At 42.7% G+C, this 27347-nt stretch overlaps 2 protein-coding genes across 2 annotated transcripts in view; both read left to right on the top strand.

Annotated features, from left to right (window-relative positions):
* The window catches only part of LOC124041040 (GTP-binding protein Rheb-like), a 29349-nt gene extending 29022 nt beyond the window's left edge, over window positions 1–327 (top strand). The window contains exon 8 of the mRNA XM_046358201.1: window positions 61–327. Within this exon, the coding sequence (XP_046214157.1) occupies window positions 61–153 (93 nt within the window). The 3' untranslated portion in view covers window positions 154–327. The remainder of the gene's footprint in view (window positions 1–60) is intronic.
* A 9536-nt stretch (window positions 328–9863) lies between these two features.
* Window positions 9864–23312, top strand: LOC124042181 (gamma-crystallin N-A-like). The gene is made up of 4 exons (XM_046360584.1): window positions 9864–9950; window positions 19468–19716; window positions 20761–20906; window positions 22861–23312. Exons 1-4 carry the CDS (start codon window positions 9930–9932, stop codon window positions 22994–22996), a joined length of 552 nt encoding a protein of 183 aa, XP_046216540.1. The 5' UTR covers window positions 9864–9929; the 3' UTR covers window positions 22997–23312.
* The last annotated feature ends 4035 nt before the right edge of the window (window positions 23313–27347 follow it).

Below are 27347 nucleotides of genomic sequence, written 5' to 3'. Positions count from 1 at the left end.
TCTATTCTATTCTGCGTTCTAGTGGATTCTACTCTGACTCTATTCTATTCCCCGTCTCAGACGGCAGTGGAGGTGTTCAAGACCATGATCCTGGAGGCGGAGAAGCTGAAAGGCGGCGTCCAACCAGGGAAGACTTCCTGCTCCCTCATGTAGAGCTGCCAAACAATCAAACACAGAATAGGACACTGCACTGGGATATCCCGTTACTTGAAGGCTTCCTGCCAGTTCCAACTACTACTTCTCAACTGTCATCAACTGTCATCAGTTGTCATCAACTGTTTATTTACCTGTATTTTTGTTCCTGTATGTCTGTATTGTTTTCCCATTTGTTATGAAAGGTTGAGTGACTGTTTCCTGTCATACTGTACATTTCCCACAATCCACCTCTCAACTGTTTTGACCTCAGCCCTGATGCAAAACTGAGGCCCTGGCAAGAAATGACCACTAGCTCCAAGAACAGTCTCTCCAACCCTGTTCTTGGAGCGATACCCTCCTGTAGGTTTTAACTCCAACCCTGTTCCTGGAGAGAAACCCTCCTGTAGGTTTTAACTCCAACCTTGTTCCTGGAGAGAGACCTTCCTGTAGGTTTTAACTCCAACCCTGTTCCTGGAGAGAGACCCTCCTGTAGGTTTTAACTCCAACCCTGTTCCTGGAGAGAATTCCTCCAGTAGGTTTTAACTCCAACCATAATCTAGCGGTTCTGATTCCAATAATTATCTGGTTGATGAGCTGAATCAGGTTAGTTACAACTGGGGTTAGAGCCAAAACCTACAGGAGGGTTAGCATTAAAACCTACAGGAGGGTTGGCATTAAAACCTACAGGAGGGTTAGCATTAAGGAGGGTTGGCATTAAAACCTACGGGAGGGTTAGCATTAAAACCTACGGGAGGGTTAGCATTAAAACCTACAGGAGGGTTAGCATTAAAACCTACAGGAGCGTTGGCATTAAAACCTACAGTAGGGTTAGCATTAAAACCTACAGGAGGGTTAGAGCCAAAACCTACAGGAGGGTTGGCATTAAAACCTACAGGAGGTCTGGCATTAAAACCTACAGGGGGGTTAGCATTAAAACCTACAGGAGGGTTGGCATTAAAACCTACAGGAGGGTTAGAGCCAAAACCTACAGGAGGGTGGGCATTAAAACCTACAGGAGGGTTGGCATTAAAACCTACAGGAGGGTTAGCATTAAAACCTACAGGAGGGTTAGCATTAAAACCTACAGGAGCGTTGGCATTAAAACCTACAGGAGGGTTGGCATTAAAACCTACAGGAGGGTTAGAGCCAAAACCTACAGGAGGGTTAGCATTAAAACCTACAGGAGGTCTGGCATTAAAACCTACAGGAGGGTTAGCATTGAAACCTACAGGAGGTCTGGCATTAAAACCTACAGGAGGGTTGGCATTAAAACCTACAGGAGGGTTAGAGCCAAAACCTACAGGAGGGTTGGTATTAAAACCTACAGGAGGGTTAGCATTAAAACCTACAGGAGGGTCAGCATTAAGGAGGGTTAGAGCCAAAACCTACAGGAGGGTTGGCATTTAAACCTACAGGAGGGTTGGCATTTAAACCTACAGGAGGGTTGGCATTTAAACCTACAGGAGGGTTAGCATTAAAACCTACAGGAGGTTTGGCATTTAAACCTACAGGAGGGCTCCTGCACAGGTTCCATTCTGGTCTCATGGGGGAAGGTGACTATGTGAGTTCATTGATAATTGAATGTGATTTGATTTGACATTGAACCTCCTCATATGAGACAGGACATGAAGACGAAACATTTTCTTGTATTGAAATGTTTGATTTCTTTTTTCCATCAGTGATTTACTTTCTCCTTACACAGCTTTATTTATTATTTGTTATTGTCATTGTCACACCACTGATTCTTTCAGGAAATTGTTCAATTGTTCAATCCCAACTTCCTTAAAGTCAAACGTTCACTTAGAGCCCGATTCAATCTGATCCGCTTCAGCCGGCGTCCGAATACCTGACGTTTTGACGTTGTTGGTGAAACTGCGTTAGAGCTGTCAAATTCACAAGCGCCTTTCGTCATTACACCTAGCTGTACGTTTCAACTAGGACTCCTCACCAGGCTAGCTTCGTCCGCTTGTGGGTACTAGCAAGCTAGGCAGTGCTAGGTAACAACAGCCAATCCAGTAGAGTCTGGAAGCTATGGTGACCTTCGATTGGTCAAGCGTCCAGCGATGTTGCAGAGTATTTGCATAAAGTTCATTGGTCCGGCCCTCTCCCATGCTCGCACCACTCAACGCCCCCCCCCGCCCACTTTTCTTCTCTTCCAATTGGAAACCAATGGTTTTCCGTAGTTTCAGTTTCATCACCCACATCATCTTCAGTTAATGGCCTGTTTATACCAGGAAGTGGAATCGCACTGTGAAACATCAGAAGCAAATCACTTTCAATGGAAGGAAAAAAGGAGAGAAGCGGAGAGGGACCGAGCACGGGGGAAAGGGAGCTGAACTAGGCGGGACTAAAGTTGGGGAAAGCTGAACTTTATTCAAATCCTCCACGATATTGTGACGTAAGTGACCAATCGAAGCTCACCATAGCTTCCAACCCTTAATGGGTTGGCTGACAATGGCTGTTGATACCAGTGGAGGCTGGTGGGAGGAGCCTATAGGAGGACAGGCTCATTGTAATGACTGGAGTGGAATCAATGGAACGGTATCAAACACATCAAACATAAACCATGGAAACCACGTGTTTGACTCCATTCCATTGATTCCATTCCACTCCAGCCGTAACAATAAGCCTGTCTTCCTATAGCTTTTCCCACCAGCCTCCTCTGGTTGATATGTAGCATCACCTAGCTTGCTTTTTGCTGAATGTAGTCACATTAAGAGAAATTCCAACGCAGCCTTGTTGACCAATAGCAACACTGGAATGTGAGATGTGATCTAAACCTCTATTAGGAACACTGGAATGTGAGATGTAATCTAAACATCCAATAGGAACACTGGAATGTGAGAAGTAATCTACACCTCCATTAGGAACACTGGAATATGAGAAGTAATCTAAACATCCAATAGGAACACTGAAATGTGAGATGTAATCTACACCTCCATTAGGAAAACTGGAATGTGAGATGTAATCTAAACATCCAATAGGAACACTGGAATGTGAGATGTAATCTACACCTCCATTAGGAACACTGGAATGTGAGATGTAATCTACACCTCCATTAGGAACACTGGAATGTGAGATGGAATAATCTAAACCTCCATTGGAATGTGAGAACACTGGAATGTGAGATGTAATCTACACCTCCATTAGGAACACTGGAATGTGAGATGTAATCTACACCTCCATTAGGAACACTGGAATGTGAGATGTAATCTACACCTCCATTAGGAACACTGGAATGTGAGATGTAATCTAAACCTCCATTAGGAACACTGGAATGTGAGATGTAATCTAAACCTCCATTAGGAACACTGGAATGTGAGATGTAATCTAAACCTCCATTAGGAACACTGGAATGTGAGATGTAATCTAAACATCCAATAGGAACACTGGAATGTGAGATGTAATCTAAACCTCCATTAGGAACACTGGAATGTGAGATGTAATCTAAACATCCAATAGGAACACTGGAATGTGAGATGTAATCTAAACATCCAATAGGAACACTGGAATGTGAGATGTAATCTAAACCTCCATTAGGAACACTGGAATGTGAGATGTAATCTAAACCTCCATTAGGAACACTGGAATGTGAGATGTAATCTAAACATCCAATAGGAACACTGGAATGTGAGATGTAATCTACACCTCCAATAGGAACACTGGAATGTGAGATGTAATCTAAACATCCAATAGGAACACTGGCATGTGAGATGTAATCTAAACATCCAATAGGAACACTGGAATGTGAGATGGAATCTACACCTCCAATAGGAACACTGGAATGTGAGATGGAATCTAAACATCCAATAGGAACACTGGAATGTGAGATGTAATCTACACCTCCATTAGGAGGATAGAAATCCTCATTATTCTGTTTTTAACCATTTTTGATTTCAGTATGATTTATTTCTATTATAGCCAACACTTTCTCCTCCTGAACTCTTTCTGGCTTTGTGACAATGATCGCAAGAGCAGCTGCTCACTGATTTCACAGCTCCAACTCAGTTCCACCGCCGACATCTCCGAAACATCAGCTATGCTGGTGTCGTCTGTCGCCGTTTTAACGCCTGATCTGATTGAATCTAGGCCTCAGTCTCCCATTGACATCAATGTATGACTAAGTGGAAATTCAACTGAAGTGGAAGTCAGGACTTGGTTCTTTTAGACACGTCTCCTGGTTCATTAGAGATGTTCCTGTCTCCGATACACAGATCTTTATTTTTCGACTTCACTTACCCCCCCTGTTGTCAGTCGGATGTTATTTTTTTCTAGCTGTTATTGGCAGCACCCCCCCCAAAAAAAAAATCTACATCCCATTTTCTAATGTTAAAAATGGTGTACACATTTTTTTTTTTTTTTTTCATTGTAGTCATTAAAGTGTACAGTTATGATGTATTTCAGGAGTGTACATTGTATCATTCCAATAATGATGATTGATAATCTTTGATTCAGATTCAGATCATTTTACAAAATAGATTTAGCATACCCAACCATTTAAGCTCAAAGCAACAAAAGCGTTTAAAAGTTTGGTTTATTTTAAGTCAAATAATTGTTGATAAATTAGAATGTTGATGTGATGGTAGGATCCCACTGGGCACACACATCAATTCAATGTTTACTCCACGTTGGTTCAACGTCATTTCATTGAAATTACGTGGAAACCACGTTGATTCAACCAATGCTGACACACAGCAGAAAGACTGTCTGTCACAGCAGACAGTCTCAGAGTAGCTGGCCAATGCTGACACACAGCAGAAAGACTGTCTGTCACAGCAGACAGTCTCAGAGTAGCTGGCCAATGCTGACACACAGCAGAAAGACTGTCTGTTACAGCAGACAGTCTCAGAGTAGACTAGAATGTGATGTCACAACACTTCATGTTGATGTAAGCGTTGGTTTGGAACTGCTTACAGCCCGACATGTCCATGCATCTCTGGAAATGGCCAACTGAGGGAGAAAATAAATTACCATGTTACTGTGTGACAGCTGTTAACTGTTGACTTTAACCTGTATTATAAACCTTTTATTCTTGATTTTTCTGACCAGGGAATTTCAGAGTAGTAGTTCTGATCTAGGATGAGGACCTCATTATCCACAGCTCAGTGCTGATCTAGGATGAGGACCTCATTATCCACAGCTCAGTGCTGATCTAGGATCAGGTCTTCATTATCCACAGCTCTGGGCTGATCTAGAATCAGGTCTTCATTATCCACAGCTCTCAGCCTGTATTCATAAAGCATCTTAGAGTAGGAGTGCTGATCTAGGATCAGTCCATATAATGTATTATGATATAAAACTGCACCTCTACTCCGTTGGTGAATATGGGCACAGAACTGTGTGTGACATCCAATGCTGCTTTTCAAGTAATGCATAAGCACAACATTACTCTTTAGTCAAGTCCGCTTTCAATATTTAGGCTTTAGCTCAGCAGGCTAACATCTAGTGACACACAGATGACCTCAGTTTCGAACACGGTCCGTCTCAGTACTTACATAGTGCTCTGAAGAAGTTGGCGGGCCGCACAACCGTCCTTCTCTGGTGGACATGTTTCTACTGTCACCTTGCAGTCTCCTCCTGTCTTAGCTGGCACACAGCGCAGACAGACCAGTGCTTCACCTAGGGGACGACCGCACCATATCACTGGGTTAGGAGAACCTTAGAACTATAGCAACGTTATAGGAACACTAGAATGTACATTGGCCATGGGTCGGCCATATTGGTCAGGGAGTCATTGGTAAAAGATTAGGATTGCCAATTTCCCTTCTTTTTTCAGAAATCGCTGTTGATTCCTGGAATCAGCAGGAAGGGGAAACTCTGAAACTCTTGAGTTCAAATGAAGTTATTTGCATAGAGTTTTCTATTCTGTTACTTTCCAAGTGGAAAACGAGTTCCGACATGGCATGAATGCAGCATACGAGAGCCTCACCAACACCACAGGACAGGAGGGGTTAAAAGACGGGGTTTACTCTGCAGTTAAAGACGGACCCACCACTAGCCAACACCAGGGCTAGAGCCACAGCCCATATCACTATCTTCATCTTGCTGACGATGTGTCAACCGGAGAAGAGAGAACAGTCAGTGATCTTTAAACATTGCGATTAACTTGGATGAACTATTTAATCTGAGGTAAAGCCACGAGGTATAAAGTCATATAGGGCTTATTGTGGAGCCTGTAGTAAAGTAGGCCCAGCGTCGTCCGGGTTTGGCTGGTGTAGGCTGTCATTGTAATAAAGAATTTGATCTTAACTGACTTGTCTAGTTAAATAAAAGTTTTTTTTTAAACAAATTAAAAGTGGAACTCATTTAATTTCTTTAAATTTACAGTCAGTTTTTTGGATTCCTAAAAATATGGATTTGAATCGACATTTGAATCTTCTAAAGACAAATGATGAATTCTGACAACCAGAACGAAGCGACAGATAAGTAAAATGTCAAATGTAAAATGCTGAGAAGTTAAAGAACCGTAATAGCATAAGAAAAAAAAACGGAGACAACACATGATCAGAGAAGCACGAGATAAAATGGCGACTGGCTTTATTTTTATGCTTATGTCAGACCGTGAAGTGAAATGAATACAAGATCCACTTCAAATTATTGATTTTAAAAAGAGAATTCGAAATGAACAAGATGTGAATCTTGTGAACAAAACAAACGATAATAAAGCTGAATACATAAAGAATAGAAGAACAACGCTTGTCGACGCTTTACCTTTTATTAACGCTTTACCTTTTATTAACGCTTTACCTTTTATTAACGCTTTACCTTTTATTAACGCTTTACCTTTTATTAACGCTTTACCTTTTATTAACGCTTTACCTTTTATTAACGCTTTACCTTTTATTTAACCAGGCGGTTAAGAACAAATTCTTATTTTCAATGACGGTCTAGGAACAGTGGGTTAACTGCCTTGTTCAGGGGCAGAACGACAGACTTGTACCTTGTCAGCTCAGGGGTTTGAACTTGCAACCTTCCGGTGACTAGTCTAACACTCTAACCACCAGGCTTCCCTGCCGCCCCAAATGAAAACATCACAGGTGGGTATGTTTTAACATAAAAGGTAAATGTATGTTCAGGTATACCTTACCTCTCCAACACTGTGCTGATAAATGTGTTGATGAACATCAAGCCTCCTCCTTTTATAGCCTATCTTTGGTCTTTACATGTAACCTACGACTACAGGTGTAGTGTTTGTAGAATCATGTACATCGGTACAGAGTCAATGTGGAGGCTATATACAGGGTGTTACGGTACAGAGTCAATGTGGAGGCTATATACAGGGTGTTATGGTAAAGAGTCAATGTGGAGACTATATACAGGGTGTTATGGTAAAGAGTCAATGTGGAGGCTATATACAGGGTGTTACGGTACAGAGTCAATGTGGAGACTATATACAGGGTGTTATGGTAAAGAGTCAATGTGGAGGCTATATACAGGGTGTTACGGTACAGAGTCAATGTGGAGGCTATATACAGGGTGTTACGGTACAGAGTCAATGTGGAGACTATATACAGGGTGTTACGGTACAGAATCAATGTGGAGACTATATACAGGGTGTTACGGTACAGAGTCAATGTGGAGACTATATACAGGGTGTTACGGTACAGAGTCAATGTGGAGACTATATACAGGGTGTTACGGTACAGAGTCAATGTGGAGACTATATACAGGGTGTTACGGTACAGAGTCAATGTGGAGACTATATACAGGGTGTTACGGTACAGACTCAATGTGGAGGCTATATACAGGGTGTTACGGTACAGAGTCAATGTGGAGACTATATACAGGGTGTTACGGTACAGAATCAATGTGGAGGCTATATACAGGGTGTTATGGTAAAGAGTCAATGTGGAGACTATATACAGGGTGTTACGGTACAGAGTCAATGTGGAGGCTATATACAGGGTGTTACGGTACAGAATCAATGTGGAGACTATATACAGGGTGTTACGGTACAGAATCAATGTGGAGACTATATACAGGGTGTTATGGTAAAGAGTCAATGTGGAGGCTATATACAGGGTGTTACGGTACAGAGTCAATGTGGAGACTATATACAGGGTGTTACGGTACAGAATCAATGTGGAGGCTATATACAGGGTGTTACGGTACAGAGTCAATGTGGAGGCTATATACAGGGTTTTACGGTGCTGATGAATACTGAGCTGTGGACTTAGGGAGGGGTTAGGGAGTATGGAGAGGTTTGGGTGTAGGGAGAGATGGGGAGTAATACTGTAACACTGTAATTCTGATCTCAAGGCCATCAGACTGTTAAACAGCCATCACTAGCATAGCGAGGCTGCTGCCAACATACAGACTCAAATCACTGGCCACTTTTATAGATGGATTTAACAAAGATACTCACTCGTCACTTTAAATAACATCACTTTAATAATGTTTACATATCCTACATATCTCATATGTGTGTACTCTATACCATCTACCGCATCTTGTCTGTGCCGCACAGCACAACATGTGTATGTGAACAATAAAATTAAAATAAAATAAATTAATAATTAATTTAATTTAATTAATATATTTAATTAATAAAATTTGAGTTGATTTGCATTTGATTTGACACTGTAACTCTGTAATACTGTCTACCCTGTATCTATACATTCACTCAGACCACACACACACACACACACACACACACACACACACACACACACACACACACACACACACACACACACACACACACCACAACACTCTCCACACCATCAACACACAGCATCCCGTCAACACACAGCATCCCATCAACACACAGCATCCCATCCACACAGCATCCCATCAACACACAGCATCCCATGAACACACAGCATCCCATCAACACACAGCATCCCATCAACACACAGCATCCCATCAACACACAGCATCCCATCAACACACAGCATCCCATCAACACACAGCATCCCATCAACACACAGCATACCATCAACACACAGCATCCAATGAACACACAGCATACCATCAACACACAGCATCCCATCAACACGCAGCATCCCATCAACACGCAGCATCCCATCAACACACAGCATCCCATCAACACACAGCATCCCACAACACACAGCATCCCATCAACACACAGCATCCCATCAACACACAGCATCCCACAACACACAGCATCCCATCAACACACAGCATCCCATCAACACACAGCATCCCATCAACACACAGCATCCCATCAACACACAGCATCCCATCAACACACAGCATCCCATCAACACACAGCATCCCATCAACACACAGCATCCCATCAACACACAGCATCCCATCAACACACAGCATCCCATCAACACACAGCATCCCATCAACACACAGCATCCCACAACACACAGCATCCCATCAACACACAGTACACCCATCAACACACAGCATCCCATCAACACACAGCATCCCATCAACACACAGCATCCCATCAACACACAGCATCCCATCAACACACAGCATCCCATCAACACACAGCATCCCATCCACACAGCATGCCATCAACACACAGTACACCCCTCAAATCCCAATCAAAGCAAGAATGTCCCAACCCTGCCATTGTTCTGGACCCCGACTAAACCAAAGTCCACTATCAGCAGTGTGACATGTAAGAGAAAGTGTCCATGGTGCAGAATTTCTTAAACCCCTTCATTGTGGGGCCATTGTTATGTTGACCTCTCCCTATTGGCCATATGTATCAGGTGGTCAGCCTCTCCTCTCCCTATTGGCCATATATATCAGGCAATCCACATCTTTCCACTCTCACACTGTGGGTAAAACGTGGACAACAAACGGTGGACAAAATGTCGCAGTACTCAGGCAAGGTGAGTAGATAGCTATCGAACCTGGAAGCTATGCATACAGCTATACATACAGTATACAGCTATATATACAGTATACAGCTAAACATACAGTATACAGCTATACATACAGTATACAACTATACATACAGCTATACATACAGTATACAGCTATATATACAGTATACAGCTATACATACAGTATACAGCTAAACATACAGTATACAGCTATACATACAGTATACAGCTATACATATAGTATACAGCTATACATACAGTATACAACTATACATACAGCTATACATACAGTATACAGCTATACATACAGTATACAGCTATACATACAGCTATACATACAGTATACAGCTATACATACAGTATACAGCTATACATACAGTATACAGCTATACATACAGCTATACATACAGTATACAGCTATACATACAGTATACAGCTATACATACAGTATACGGCTATTCATACAGTATACAACTATACATACAGTATACAGCTATACATACAGTATACAACTATACATACAGCTATACATACAGTATACAGCTATACATACAGTATACAACTATACATACAGTATACAGCTATACATACAGTATACAACTATACATACAGCTATACATACAGTATACAGCTATACATACAGTATACAACTATACATACAGTATACAGCTATACATACAGTATACAACTATACATACAGCTATACATACAGTATACGACTATACATACAGTATATGGCTATACATACAGTATTCAGCAATACAAACAGCTATACATACAGTATACAACTATACATACAGTATACAGCTATACATACAGTATACAACTATACATACAGCTATACATACAGTATACAGCTATACATACAGTATACAACTATACATACAGTATACAACTATACATACAGCTATACAGCTATACATACAGTATACAACTATACATACAGTATACAGCTATACATACAGTATACAACTATACATACAGCTATACATACAGTATACGACTATACATACAGTATATGGCTATACATACAGTATTCAGCAATACAAACAGCTATACATACAGTATACATTATATACATACAGTATACAGGTATAGATACAGTATACAGCTATACATACAGTATACAACTATACATACAGTATACAGCTATACATACAGTATACAACTATACATACAGTATACAGCTATACATACAGTATACAACTATACATACAGCTATACATACAGTATACAGCTATACATACAGTATACAACTATACATACAGTATACAGTATAAAACTATACATACAGTATACTATACATACAGTATACAGCTATACATATACAGCTATACATACAGTATACAACTATACATACAGTATACAGCTATACATACAGTATACAACTATACATACAGCTATACATACAGTATACACTATACATACAGTATACAGCTATACATACAGTATACAGCTATACATACAGTATACAGCTATACATACAGTATACAGTTATATACATACAGTATACAACATATACATACAGTATACAGCTATACATACAGTATACAACTATACATACAGTATACAGATATACATACAGTATACAACTATACATACATACAGTATACAGCTATACATACAGTATACAACTATACATACAGTATACATATACATACAGTATACAGCTATACATACAGTATACAACTATACATACAGTATACAGATATACATACAGTATACAACTATACATACAGTATACAATACTATACATACAGTATACAACTATACATACAGTATACAGCTATACATACAGTATACAACTATACATACAGTATACAGCTATACATACAGTATACAACTATACATACAGTATACAACTATACATACAGTATACAGCTATACATACAGTATACAACTATACATACAGTATACAGCTATACATACAGTATACAACTATACATATACAGCTATACATACAGTATACAGCTATACATACAGTATACAACTATACATACAGTATACAACTATACATACAGCTATACATACAGTATACAGCTATACATACAGTATACAACTATACATACAGTATACAGCTATACATACAGTATACAACTATACATACAGCTATACATACAGTATATGACTATACATACAGTATTCAGCAATACAAACAGCTATACATACAGTATACAGCTATACATACAGTATACAGCTATACATACAGTATACAGCTATACATACAGTATACAACTATACATACAGTATACAGCTATACATACAGTATACAACTATACATACAGTATACAGCTATACATACAGTATACAACTATACATACAGCTATACATACAGTATACAGCTATACATACAGTATACAACTATACATACAGTATACAGCTATACATACAGTATAAAACTATACATACAGTATACAACTATACATACAGTATACAGCTATACATACAGTATACAACTATACATACAGTATACAGCTATACATACAGTATACAACTATACATACAGTATACAGCTATACATACAGTATACAGCTATACATACAGTATACAACTATACATACAGTATACAGCTATACATACAATATACAACTATACATACAGTATACAGCTATACATACAGTATACAGCTATACATACAGTATACAGCTATACATACAGTATACAACTATACATACAGTATACAGCTATACATACAGTATACAACTATACATACAGCTATACATACAGTATACAGCTATACATACAGTATACAACTATACATACAGTATACAACTATACATACAGCTATACATACAGTATACAGCTATAAATACAGTATACAACTATACATACAGTATACAGCTATACATACAGTATACAACTATACATACAGCTATACATACAGTATACGACTATACATACAGTATATGGCTATACATACAGTATTCAGCAATACAAACAGCTATACATACAGTATACATTATATACATACAGTATACAGGTATAGATACAGTATACAGCTATACATACAGTATACAGCTATACATACAGTATGCAACTAAACATACAGTATACAGCTATACATACAGTATACAACTATACATACAGTATACAGCTATACATACAGTATACAACTATACATACAGTATACAGCTATACATACAATATACAACTATACATACAGTATACAGCTATACATACAGTATACAGCTATACATACAGTATACAGTTATACATGCAGTATACAACTATACATACAGTATACAGCTATACATACAGTGTACAACTATACATACAGTATACAACTATACATACAGTATACAGCTAAACATACAGTATACAGCTATACATACAGTATACAACTATACATACAGTATACAGCTATACATACAGTATACAACTATACATACAGCTATACATACAGTATACAGCTATACATACAGTATACAACTATACATACAGTATACAGCTATACATACAGTATAAAACTATACATACAGTATACAACTATACATACAGTATACAGCTATACATACAGTATACAACTATACATACAGTATACAGCTATACATACAGTATACAACTATACATACAGTATACAGCATACATACAGTATACAGCTATACATACAGTATACAGCTATACATACAGTATACATACAGTATACAGCTATACATACAGTATACAACTATACATACAGTATACAGCTATACATACAGTATACAGCTATACATACAGTATACAGCTATACATACAGTATACAACTATACATACAGCTATACATACAGTATACAGCTATACATACAGTATACAGCTATACATACATCATACAACTAAACATACAGCATACAGCTACACATACAGTGTACAGCTATACATACAGTATACAGCTATACATACAGTATACAACTATACATACAGCTATACATACAGTATACAGCTACATACAGTATACAGCTATACATACAGCATACAACTAAACATACAGCATACAGCTACACATACAGTGTACAGCTATACATACAGTATACGACTATACATACAGTATATGGCTATACATACAGTATTCAGCTTTACAAACAGCTATACATACAGTATACATTATATACATACAGTATACAGGTATAGATACAGTATACAGCTATACATACAGTATACAGCTATACATACAGTATACAACTATACATACAGTATACAACTATACATACAGTATACAGCTATACATACAGTATACAGCTATACATACAGTATACAACTATACATAGAGTATACAACTATACATACAGTATACTGCTATACATACAGTATACAACTATACATACAGTATACAACTATCCATACAGTATACAACTATACAAACAGTATACAGCTATACATACAGTATACAACTATACATACAGTATACAGCTATACATATAGTATACAACTATACATACAGTATACAGCTATACATACAGTATATAACTATACAGACAGTATACAGCTATACATACAGTATACAGCTATACATACAGTATACAGCTAAACATACAGTATACAACTATACATACAGTATACAACTATACATACAGTATACAGCTATACATACAGTATACAGCTAAACATACAGTATACAGCTATACATACAGTATACAACTATACATACAGTATACAACTATCCATACAGTATACAACTATACATACAGTATACAGCTATACATACAGTATACAACTATACATACAGTATACAGCTATACATATAGTATACAACTATACATACAGTATACAGCTATACATACAGTATATAACTATACACACAGTATACAGCTAAACATACAGTATACAACTATGCATACAGTATACAACTACACATACAGTATACAGCTATACATACAGTATACAGCTATACATACAGTATACAGCTATACATAAGGTATACAGCTAAACATACAGTATACAGATATATATATACAGTATACAACTATACATACAGTATACAGCTATACATACCGTATACAGCTATACATACAGGATACAACTATACATACAGTATACAGCTATACATACAGTATACAGCTATACATACAGTGTACAGCTATACAAACAGCTATACATACAGTATACAGCTAAACATACAGTATACAACTATACATACAGTATACAGCTAAACATACAGTATACAGCTATACATACAGTATACAACGATACATACAGTATACAACTATACATACAGTATACAGCTATACATACAGTATACAGCCATACATACAGTATACAGCTATACATACCTTATACAGCTATACATACAGTATACAACTATACATAAGGTATACAGCTAAACATACAGTATACAGCTATACATACAGTATACAGCTATACATACAGTATACTGCTATACATACAGTATACAACTATACATACAGTATACAGCTATACATACAGTATACAGCTATACATACAGTATACAGCTATACATACAGTGTACAGCTATACATACAGTATACGACTATACATACAGTATATGGCTATACATACAGTATTCAGCTATACAAACAGCTATACATACAGTATACATTATATACATACAGTATACAGCTATACATACAGCTGTACATACAGTATAGAACTATACATACAGTATACAGCAAAACATACAGTATACGGTTTCCTGAGGAATTATTGTTTCTGGTGAGATTTTGTTATGATTGCGTGTTCTTTTCATACTTCAGTGTGTTATAGAAGTTGGTACCAAGATATTTATACTCATCCACAATGTCTACCTCCTCACCTTGGATGATCACCTCGTCCATCCTGAAGTTCGACAAGCATTTCTTTCATCTTGGAGACATTCAACTCCAGCACCGGACAGTCACACCAGTCAATGTAGTCCTGGAGGGCTGGGACATGGTCCTACTCAGACCCTGAGAGGAGTCAGAGAAGGGCTGGGACATGGTCCTACTCAGACCCTGAGAGGAGTCAGAGAAGGGCTGGGACAGACCCTGACTCAGACCCTGAGAGAGTCAGAGAAGGGACTGGGACATGGTCCTACTCAGACCCTGAGAGGAGTCAGAGAAGGGCTGGGACATGGTCCTACTCAGACCCTGAGAGGAGTCAGAGAAGGGCTGGGACATGGTCCTACTCAGACCCTGAGAGGAGTCAGAGAAGGGCTGGGACATGGTCCTACTCAGACCCTGAGAGGAGTCAGAGGGCTGGGACATGGGAGAGGAGTCAGAGAAGGGCTGGGACATGGTCCTACTCAGACCCTGAGAGGAGAGAAGGGCTGGGACAGAGACCCTGAGGGCTGGGACATGGTCCTACTCAGACCCTGAGAGGAGTCAGAGAAGGGCTGGGACATGGTCCTACTCAGACCCTGAGAGGAGTCAGAGAAGGGCTGGGACATGGTCAGACCCTGAGAGGAGTCAGAGGGGCTGGGAGGGACTGGGACATGGTCCTACTCAGACCCTGAGAGGAGTCAGAGAAGGGCTGGGACATGGTCCTACTCAGACCCTGAGAGGAGTCAGAGAAGGGCTGGGACATGGTTCTACTCAGACCCTGAGAGGAGTCAGAGAAGGGCTGGGACATGGTCAGACCCTGAGAGGAGTCAGAGGAGGGCTGGGACATGGTCCTACTCAGACCCTGAGAGGAGTCAGAGAAGGGCTGGGACATGGTCCTACTCAGACCCTGAGAGGAGTCAGAGGAGGGCTGGGACATGGTCCTACTCAGACCCTGAGAGGAGTCAGAGAAGGGCTGGGACATGGTCCTACTCAGACCCTGAGAGGAGTCAGAGAAGGGCTGGGACATGGTCCTACTCAGACCCTGAGAGGAGTCAGAGGAGGGCTGGGACATGGTCCTACTCAGACCCTGAGAGGAGTCAGAGAAGGGCTGGGACATGGTCCTACTCAGACCCTGAGAGGAGTCAGAGGAGGGCTGGGACATGGTCCTACTCAGACCCTGAGAGGTGTTGATTGGTGTCGATTTAAGCAGTTTCATAACATCATTTGCTTGAGGGGTGAGTGTGTCACATGACTTGAAACTGTGCTTGACCTCCACCGAGCTGTATGTATAGCTGTCATCATAGTGGTATCTGATTGGTGGTCATCAGTTGGTGTGTCATCACAGTGGTCTCTGATTGGTAGTCAACAGTTGGTGTGTCATCATAGTGGTCTCTGATTGGTGGTCAACAGTTGGTGTGTCATCACAGTGGTCTCTGATTGGTGGTCAACAGTTGGTGTGTCATCACAGTGGTCTCTGATTGGTGGTCAACAGTTGGTGTGTCATCATAGTGGTCTCTGATTGGTGGTCAACAGTTGGTGTTTCATCATGGTGGTCTCTGATTGGTGGTCAACAGTTGGTGTGTCATCATAGTGGTCTCCAATTGGTGGTCAACAGTTGGTGTGTCAACATAGTGGTCTCTGATTGGTGGTCAACAGTTGGTGTGTCATCACAGTGGTCTCTGATTGGTGGTCAACAGTTGGTGTGTCATCACAGTGGTCTCTGATTGGTGGTCAACAGTTGGTGTGTCATCACAGTGGTCTCTGATTGGTGGTCAACAGTTGGTGTGTCATCACAGTGGTCTCTGATTGGTGGTCAACAGTTGGTGTGTCATCACAGTGGTCTCTGATTGGTGGTCAACAGTTGGTGTGTCATCACAGTGGTCTCTGATTGGTGGTCAACAGTTGGTGTGTCATCACAGTGGTCTCTGATTGGTGTGTCATCACAGTGGTCTCTGATTGGTGGTCAACAGTTGGTGTGTCATCATAGTGGTCTCTGATTGGTGGTCAACAGTTGGTGTGTCATCACAGTGGTCTCTGATTGGTGGTCAACAGTTGGTGTGTCATCACAGTGGTCTCTGATTGGTGGTCAACAGTTGGTGTGTCATCACAGTGGTCTCTGATTGGTGGTCAACAGTTGGTGTGTCATCACAGTGGTCTCTGATTGGTGGTTAACAGTTGGTGTGTCATCACAGTGGTCTCTGATTGGTGGTCAACAGTTGGTGTTTCATCATGGTGGTCTCTGATTGGTGGTCAACAGTTGGTGTGTCATCACAGTGGTCTCTGATTGGTGGTCAACAGTTGGTGTTTCATCATGGTGGTCTCTGATTGGTGGTCAACAGTTGGTGTGTCATCACAGTGGTCTCTGATTGGTGGTCAACAGTTGGTGTTTCATCATGGTGGTCTCTGATTGGTGGTCAACAGTTGGTGTGTCATCACAGTGGTCTCTGATTGGTGGTCAACAGTTGGTGTGTCATCACAGTGGTCTCTGATTGGTGATTTGTTTGTAGTCAGTTACTCCCCAACACTGTTGACTCTTAACCCACAGGAGCATATTCATGTTGCTCTTTTCACACTACTGACCCCAAACAAGTTGTAGGGCTGGGAAAACATTACTGGTCTGGCCTGCTTACGTATCCCCAATAGTTGCTGGACCCGGTCTGGCCTGCTTACGTATCCCCAATAGTTGCTGGAACTGGTCTGGCCTGCTTACGTATCCCCAATAGTTGCTGGACCCGGTCTGGCCTGCTTACGTATCCCCAATAGTTGCTGGAACTGGTCTGGCCTGCTTACGTATCCCCAATAGTTGCTGGACCCTGGCCTGCTTACGTATCCCCAATAGTTGCTGGAACTGGTCTGGCCTGCTTACGTATCCCCAATAGTTGCTGGACCCGGTCTGGCCTGCTTACGTATCCCCAATAGTTGCTGGAACTGGTCTGGCCTGCTTACGTATCCCCAATAGTTGCTGGACCCGGTCTGGCCTGCTTACGTATCCCCAATAGTTGCTGGACCCGGTCTGGCCTGCTTACATACCAACAATAGTTGCTGGACCCGGTCTGGCCTGCTTACGTATCCACAATAGTTGCTGGACCCGGTCTGGCCTGCTTACATACCAACAATAGTTGCTGGACCCGGTCTGGCCTGCTTACATACCAACAATAGTTGCTGGACCTGGGCTGGCCTGCTTACATACCAACAATAGTTGCTGGACCTGGGCTGGCCTGCTTACGTATCCCCAATAGTTGCTGGACCCGGGCTGGCCTGCTTACGTATCCCCAATAGTTGCTGGACCCGGGCTGGCCTGCTTACGTATCCCCAATAGTTGCTGGACCCGGGCTGGCCTGCTTACATACCAACAATAGTTGCTGGAACTGGGCTGGCCTGCTTACGTATCCCCAATAGTTGCTGGAACTTGTCTGGCCTGCTTACATATCCCCAATAGTTGCTGGACCCGGGCTGGCCTGCTTACGAATCCCCAATAGTTGCTGGACCCGGGCTGGCCTGCTTACATACCAACAATAGTTGCTGGACCCGGGCTGGCCTGCTTACGAATCCCCAATAGTTGCTGGACCCGGGCTGGCCTGCTTACATACCAACAATAGTTGCTGGAACTGGGCTGAAAAATATACTACCTGAGCTAGCACAGTAGTTGTCAGAGTCTAGGTGATGTGGGTAAGGCGGAGTCAGGCGCAGGCCACAAAGATGAGTAATATCCTCTATCCTGTAGGTCAGACTCTATTTCTACCTCACTAAACTGTCCCGTGTTCTGTCCTCTGTGTCTGTATTCTACCCAGATCTGTTTCTACGAGGGGAAATGCTTCACGGGCAGGAAGCTGGAGATCTGCGGTGACTGCGATAACTTCCAGGACCGCGGATTCATGAACCGCGTCAACTCCATCCGCGTGGAGAGCGGGGCCTTCGTCTGCTTCGACCACCCCGACTTCAAGGGCCAGCAGTACATGCTGGAGCACGGAGAATACCCCGAGTTCCAGAGGTGGAACGCCCACAATGATCACATGGGCTCCTGCAGACCTATCAGGATGGTGAGGATTAAACGCTAACACTCGCGGTAAACCGATGCTGTGGAAACTGATGCCGCGGTAACGGACGCCGCGGTAACCTATGCCACCACGGTAACCTGTGGCTTTGTGAATACTGTAGGTTTTACGGTGCTCATATAGTCATTTTGTAATAAGCTTTGTATTTGCATAGTAACAGCGTTAGGTGGTTACTTCTTAACAGCGTTGTTACTATAGTTCTTTCACACTAACATCGTTGTAAGAGCTACTTGACGTGAAGGGTTAAAGTCAGAAGGTGGACTAAAGCAGTAGGACAGTTTACGCCCCTCAACCCGCTTTAACAAGACTGGCACTAGATACGTTGTGTAACCCGGTCCAAGTCCAGCTGCAAAGTGTGACTGATGTGTAAAGGTAAGTAGTCAAGCCAGCACAGAATATTCAGGTGAATTGGCCACTCTAAAGTGTATCTTGGGCACACGCAGACAGACTGACTGACTGGTACATTACAATGTGAGATAGAGGAGACAGACAGACTGACTGACTGTTGAGATGAGGGTTGTTGGAACTTCACCTAAACTTGAAGTCACAGTGATGTAATTTCTAATTTTTCCTCCCCCTCCTCCTCCTCCTCCTCCTCCTCCTCCTCCTCCTCTTCCTCCTTTTCATCCTTCTCTCCCCATTTCCTCCTTATCCTCCTCTCCCCCATCTTCTCCTCCACTCCACCCTCCTCCCCCTCTCCTCCTCCTCCTCTTCCTCCTCCTCCTCTTCCTCCTCCTCCTCCTCCACGTTCTCCTTCTCTCCCCATTTCCTCCTTATCCTCCTCTCCCCCATCTTCTCCTCCACTCCACCCTCCTCCTCCTCCTCCTCCTCCACTTCCTCCTTCTCCTCCCCATCCCCTCCTCCCCATCTTCTCCTCCCATCCTCCTCCTTCCTCTTCATCGTCATCCTCCTCTTCATCATCATTGTCCTTTTCCTCCTTCTCCTCTTGCTCCTCCTTCTCTTCCTCCTCTTCCTCATCCTCTTCTTCCTCCTCCTCCTCTTCCTCCTACTCCTCCTCTCCTCTTCCAGCATGGAGAACACTACAGGATGGAGTTGTTTGAGGGAGCTGACTTTGCTGACCAGTGTGTTGAGGTGTGTGATGACGTGCCCTTCCTGCAGGGATGCGGTCTGACCAAGAACTGCATCAACTCTCTGAAGGTCTACGGAGACGGAGCGTACGTATCTACTGAATCAACTGCTGTTGACATTTCAATTCAATTCAAGTCAATTCAATTCAATTCAATTCAAGTCAATTCAATTCAATTCAAGTCAATTCAATTCAATTCAAGTCAATTCAATTCAAGTCAATTCAATTCAAGTCAACTCCATTCAATTCATCAATGTATCTCTAGAACTCCTGTGAATTGTAGTTAGCTGTTTATAAGCACATCCATAAACTTTTTATAAGCATACAGTAAACACTTTATACAGTAAATTATCTACGGTAAACACTTTATACAGTAAATTATCTACAGTAAACACTGTATACAGTAAATTATCTACAAGTAAACACTTTATACAGTAAATTATCTACAGTAAACACTTTATACAGTAAATTATCTACGGTAAACACTTTATACAGTAAATTATCTACAGTAAACACTTTATACAGTAAATTATCTACAAGTAAACACTTTATACAGTAAATTATCTACAGTAAACACTTTATACAGTAAATTATCTACGGTAAACACTTTATACAGTAAATTATCTGCCGTAAACACTTTATACAGTAAATGAGCTACGGTAAACACTGTATACAGTAAATGAGCTACGGTAACTACGTTATACAGTAAATGATCTACGGTAAACACTTTATACAGTAAATTAGCTACGGTAAACACTTTATACAGTAAATTAGCTACGGTAACTACATTACACAGTAAATTAGCTAGGGTAACTACTTTATACAGTAATCCCTAACATACAGTGTGACTGGAAATTGTAAAGAATTATATACTGTATATTCTCTTCTCTCCTCCCTCTCATCTTCTCCATCCTGCTTTCCTTCTCTTCTCACCACTCCTTCTTCTCAACTCTCCTACTCCTCCTCCCTCCTCTCTCCCCCTTCTCCTCCCTTCTCCTCTCCTCCTCCTCCTACCTTCTCCTCTCCTCCTCCTCCTCCTCCCCCTCTTCTCTCCTCCCTCTCATCTTATCCATCCTGCTTTCCTTCTCTTCTCACCACTCCTTCTTCTCAACTCTCCTACTCCTCCTCCCTCCTCTCTCCCCCTCCTCCCTCCTCATCCTCCACCTCCTCCTCCTACTCCTCCTCCCTCCTCTCTCCCCTCCTCCCCCTCCCTTCCTCCTCCCTCCTCCCTCCCCCCTCCCTCCTCTTCTCTCTCCTCCCTCTCATCTTATCCATCCTGCTTTCCTTCTCTTCTCACCACTCCTTCTTCAAACTCTCCCCCTCCTCCTCCCTTCTCTCCTCCTCTCTCCTACTGATCCTCCCCCTGCTCCTCCCCCTGCTCCTCCCCTTCTCCTCCTTCTCCTCCTCCTCCTCCTCCTCCTCCTCCTCCTCCTCTCCATCCTCCTCCTCCTCCTCCTCCTCCTCCTCCTCCTCCTCCCCCTTCTCCTCCCTCTCCTCCCTCCCCTCCTCTCCCTCCTTCTCCTCCCTCTCCTCCTCCTCCCCTCCTCCTGCTTTCTCCCTCCTCTCTCTCTCCCTCCTCCTCCTCACTTCTCTCCTCCTCCTCCTCCTCCTCCTCCTCCTACTCCTCCTCCCTCCTCTCTCCCCCTCCTCCTCCTCTTCTCCTCTCTCCTCCTCCTCCTCCTCCTACTGATCCTCCCCCTCTCTCCCCCTCCTCCCTTCCTTCCCTTCCCTCTCCTCCTCCTCCTCCTCCCCCCTCCCTCCTCCTCCCTCCTCCTCCTCCTCCTCCCTCCTCTCTCCCTTCTCCTCCTTCTCCTCTCCCCCTCCTCCTCCCCTTCCCCTCTCCTCCCTCCTCCTTCTCCTCCTCTCTCCTCCTCCTCCTCCTCCCTTCTCCTCTCCTCCTCCTCCTCCTCCCTTCTCCTCCTCCTCTCTCCCCCTCTTCTCTCCCCCTCCTCCTCCCTCCCTCTCCCCCCCTCCTCCTCCCTTCTCCACTCATCCCCCTCCTCCCCCTCTTTTCACCCCCTCCTTCTCCTCTCCCTCCATAGCTGGGTGCTTTATGAGGAACCTAACTTCCGCGGCCGTATGTACATCGTGGAGAGAGGAGACTACTCCAGTCACGTGGAGTGGCAGGCCCAGAACCCCAACATCCAGTCCATCCGCAGGGTGGTCAACTACTTCTAAACCACGACCCTGTGACCTCTGACCTTAGTCCGAGGGGTCAAACCTGGGAAGTCAAACAGTAAAGGGGCACAACTTTACAGAAAACGTTCAGATGACATAGTTCTATTCGTGCCATTCGCATCTGTAACATTCTGACCTCACTGAATGTGATGACATCCCAGGTTAGAGAATATACATACATAAAGCATACATACATGGATTACCAGGCGGAGCTTGGCGAGGTCAACAACGTTTACATCACAGGGCACAGAACTGTTTCTTTTATCTTCTAATCCAGTTGTCGTAAAATTATATTAAAAAGACAGAACCAGAAAAAGATTTGCGTGTTTATTTTTCTACTGAAAACACTATCCCCGTCTTCAGTGTTATTTCCATTTTTTACATGATGATACAAAGATACTTATTTTCTATTATATACATATGTATATATACATATATATCTTTATGTTTAATCAACACACTCCATTCTTACTGGGCCATTTTCCCAGACAGACATGAAGTCGTGGGCTAAAACACATTTCTATGTTGGTATAAAGTCCTGGACTTAGTCTTAGTATGTGTTCGGGAAACCGGCCCTGATCCTTTACTGATCGTGGATCTACAGAAAACATATAACAGACAGATGTATTATGACATGTTAGCACCACCATCCTAGATCGACCTATCACAGCACCACCATCCTAGATCTACCTATCATAGCACCACTATACTAGATCGACCTATCACAGCACCACCATCCTAGATCGACCTATCATAGCACCACCATCCTAGATCGACCTATCATAGCACCACCATCCTAGATCGACCTATCATAGCACCACCATCCTAGATCGACCTATCATAGCACCACCATCCTAGATCGACCTATCATAGCACCACCATCCTAGATCGACCTATCATAGCACCACCATCCTAGATCGCACCACCATCCTAGATCACCTATCATAGCACCACTATACCTAGATCGACCTATCATAGCACCACCATCCTAGATCGACCTATCATAGCACCACCATCCTAGATCACCACACAGCACCACCATCCTAGATCGACCTATCATAGCACCACCATCCTAGATCGACCTATCATAGCACCACCATCCTAGATCGACCTATCATAGCACCACCATCCTAGATCCTATCATAGCACCACCATCCTACCTATCATAGCACCACTATACTAGATCGACCTATCATAGCACCACTAGATCGACCTATCATAGCATCCTAGACCTATCATAGCACCACCATCCTAGATCGACCTATCATAGCACCACCATCCTAGATCGACCTATCATAGCACCACCATCCTAGATCGACCTATCATAGCACCACCATCCTAGATCGACCTATCATAGCACCACCATCCTAGATCGACCTATCATAGCACCACCATCCTAGATCGACCTATCATAGCACCACCATCCTAGATCGACCTATCATAGCACCACCATCCTAGATCGACCTATCATAGCACCACCATCCTAGATCGACCTATCATAGCACCACTATACTAGATCTACCTATCATAGCACCACTATACTAGATCGACCTATCATAGCACCACCATCCTAGATCGACCTATCATAGCACCACCATCCTAGATCGACCTATCATAGCACCACCATCCTAGATCGACCTATCATAGCACCACCATCCTAGATCGACCTATCATAGCACCACCATCCTAGATCGACCTATCATAGCACCACCATCCTAGATCGACCTATCATAGCACCACCATCCTAGATCGACCTATCATAGCACCACTATACTAGATCGACCTATCATAGCACCACCATACTAGATTGACCTATCACAGCACCACTATACTAGATCTACCTATCACAGCACCACTATACTAGATCGACCTATCATAGCACCACCATACTAGATTGACCTATCATAGCACCACTATACTAGATCTACCTATCATAGCACCACCATCCTAGATTGACCTATCATAGCACCACCATCCTAGATCGACCTATCATAGCACCACCATCCTAGATCGACCTATCATAGCACCACTATACTAGATCTACCTATCACAGCACCACTATACTAGATCTACCTATCATAGCACCACTATACTAGATCTACCTATCACAGCACCACCATACTAGATCTACCTATCATAGCACCACAATACCAGATCGACCTATCATAGCACCACTATACTAGATCTACCTATCATAGCACCACAATACCAGATCGACCTATCATAGCACCACAATACTAGATCGACCTATGCTGAATACAACAGCTGTAGTAGACCTCACAGTGAAATGCTGAATACAACAGGTGTAGTAGACCTCACAGTGAAATGCTGAATACAACAGGTGTTGGTAGACCTCACAGTGAAATGCTGAATACAACAGGTGTAGTATACCTTACATTGAACTGCTGAATACAACAGGTGTCGGTAGACCTCACAGTGAAATGCTGAATACAACAGGTGTAGTAGACCTGACAGTGAAATGCTGAATACAACAGGTGTAGTAGACCTTACATTGAACTGCTGAATACAACAGGTGTTGGTAGACCTCACAGTGAAATGCTGAATACAACAGGTGTAGTAGACCTTACAGTGAAATGCTGAATACAACAGGTGTAGTAGACCTCACAGTGAAATGCTGAATACAACAGGTGTAGTAGACCTCACAGTGAAATGCTGAATACAACAGGTGTAGTAGACCTTACAGTGAAATGCTGAATACAACAGGTGTAGTAGACCTTACAGTGAAATGCTGAATACAACAGGTGTAGTAGACCTCACAGTGAAATGCTGAATACAACAGGTGTAGTAGACCTTACAGTGAAATGCTGAATTCAACAGGTGTAGACCTCACAGTGAAATGCTGAATACAACAGGTGTAGTAGACCTCACAGTGAAATGTTGAATACAACAGGTGTAGTAGACCTCATAGTGAAATGCTGAATACAACAGGTGTAGTAGACCTTAAAGTGAGACCAGGTCACAGTGAATACAACAGGTGCTAGACCTCATAGTGAAATGCTGAATACAACAGGTGTAGTAGACCTCACAGTGAAATGCTGAATACAACAGGTGTAGTAGACCTTACAGTGAAATGCTGAATACAACAGGTGTAGTAGACCTTACAGTGAAATGCTGAATACAACAGGTGTAGTAGACCTTACAGTGAAATGCTGAATACAACAGGTGTAGTAGACCTCACAGTGAAATGCTGAATACAACAGGTGTAGTAGACCTCACAGTGAAATGCTGAATACAACAGGTGTAGTAGACCTTACAGTGAAATGCTTCCTTACAAGCACCTAACCAACAATGCAGTACAAACAAGAATAAGAAATAAAAGTAACTAAAGAGCAGCAGTAAGATAACAATAGCGAGACTGTATACAGGGGAGTACCGCTACAGGGACAATGTGCGGGGGTGGTGTCCAGTTAGTAGAGGTAATATGTACATTTACGAGTTATTAAAGTGACTATGCATAGATGATAACAACAGGGAGTAGCAGTGGTGTAAAAGAGAGGGGGGGGGTCAATGCACGTAGTTTGTGTAGCCATTTGATTAGATGTTCAGGAGTCTTATGGTTTGGGGTTAGAAGCTGTTTAGAAGCCTCTTGGACCTAGACTTGGCGCTCCGGGTACCGCTTGCCATGTGGTAGTAGAGAGAACAGTCTATGACTAGGGTGGCTGGAGTTTTTGACCATTTTTAGGGCCTTCCTCTGACACCGCCTAGTATAGAGGTCCTGGATGGCAGGAAGCTTTGTCCCGGTGATGTACTGGGCCGTACGCACTACCCTCTGTAGTGCCTTGCGGTCGGAGGTTGAGCAGTTGCCATACCAGGCAGTGATGCAACCAGCATGCTCTTGATGGTGCAGCCCCGTCGATGAGAATGGGGGCGTGCTAGGTCCTCCTTTTTCTGTATTCCACAATCATGTCCTTTGTCTTGATCACGTTGAGGGAGAGGTTGTTATTCTTGTTGTTCTCCTATATTGACACTTTGCCTGTTTGCCTGCCGGTGGACATAGCGGGATTTCTCATAAGCCTCCGGGTTAGAGTCCCACTCCTTGAAAGCTGGAGCTCTTGCCTTTAGCCCGGAAGCCAGCCGCACCAATGTGTCGGAGGAAATACCGTGCCCCTGGCAACCTTGGTTAGCGCGCACTGCGCCCGGCCCGTCACAGGAGTCGCTGGTGCGCGATGAGACAAGGATATCCCTACCGGCCAACCCCTCCCTAACCCGGGAGACGCTAGGCCAATTGTGCGTCGCCCCATGGACCTCCCGGTCACAGCCGGTTACGACAGAGCCTGGGCGCGAACCCAGAGTCTCTGGTGGCACAGCTGGCACTGCAGTACAGCACCCT

Source organism: Oncorhynchus gorbuscha, linkage group LG08 (genome assembly GCF_021184085.1).
Source record: "Oncorhynchus gorbuscha isolate QuinsamMale2020 ecotype Even-year linkage group LG08, OgorEven_v1.0, whole genome shotgun sequence".
NCBI lineage: Eukaryota > Metazoa > Chordata > Actinopteri > Salmoniformes > Salmonidae > Oncorhynchus > Oncorhynchus gorbuscha.
Note: the sequence above shows the minus strand (reverse complement) of the source record. Positions and strands in the feature narration are given on the sequence as shown.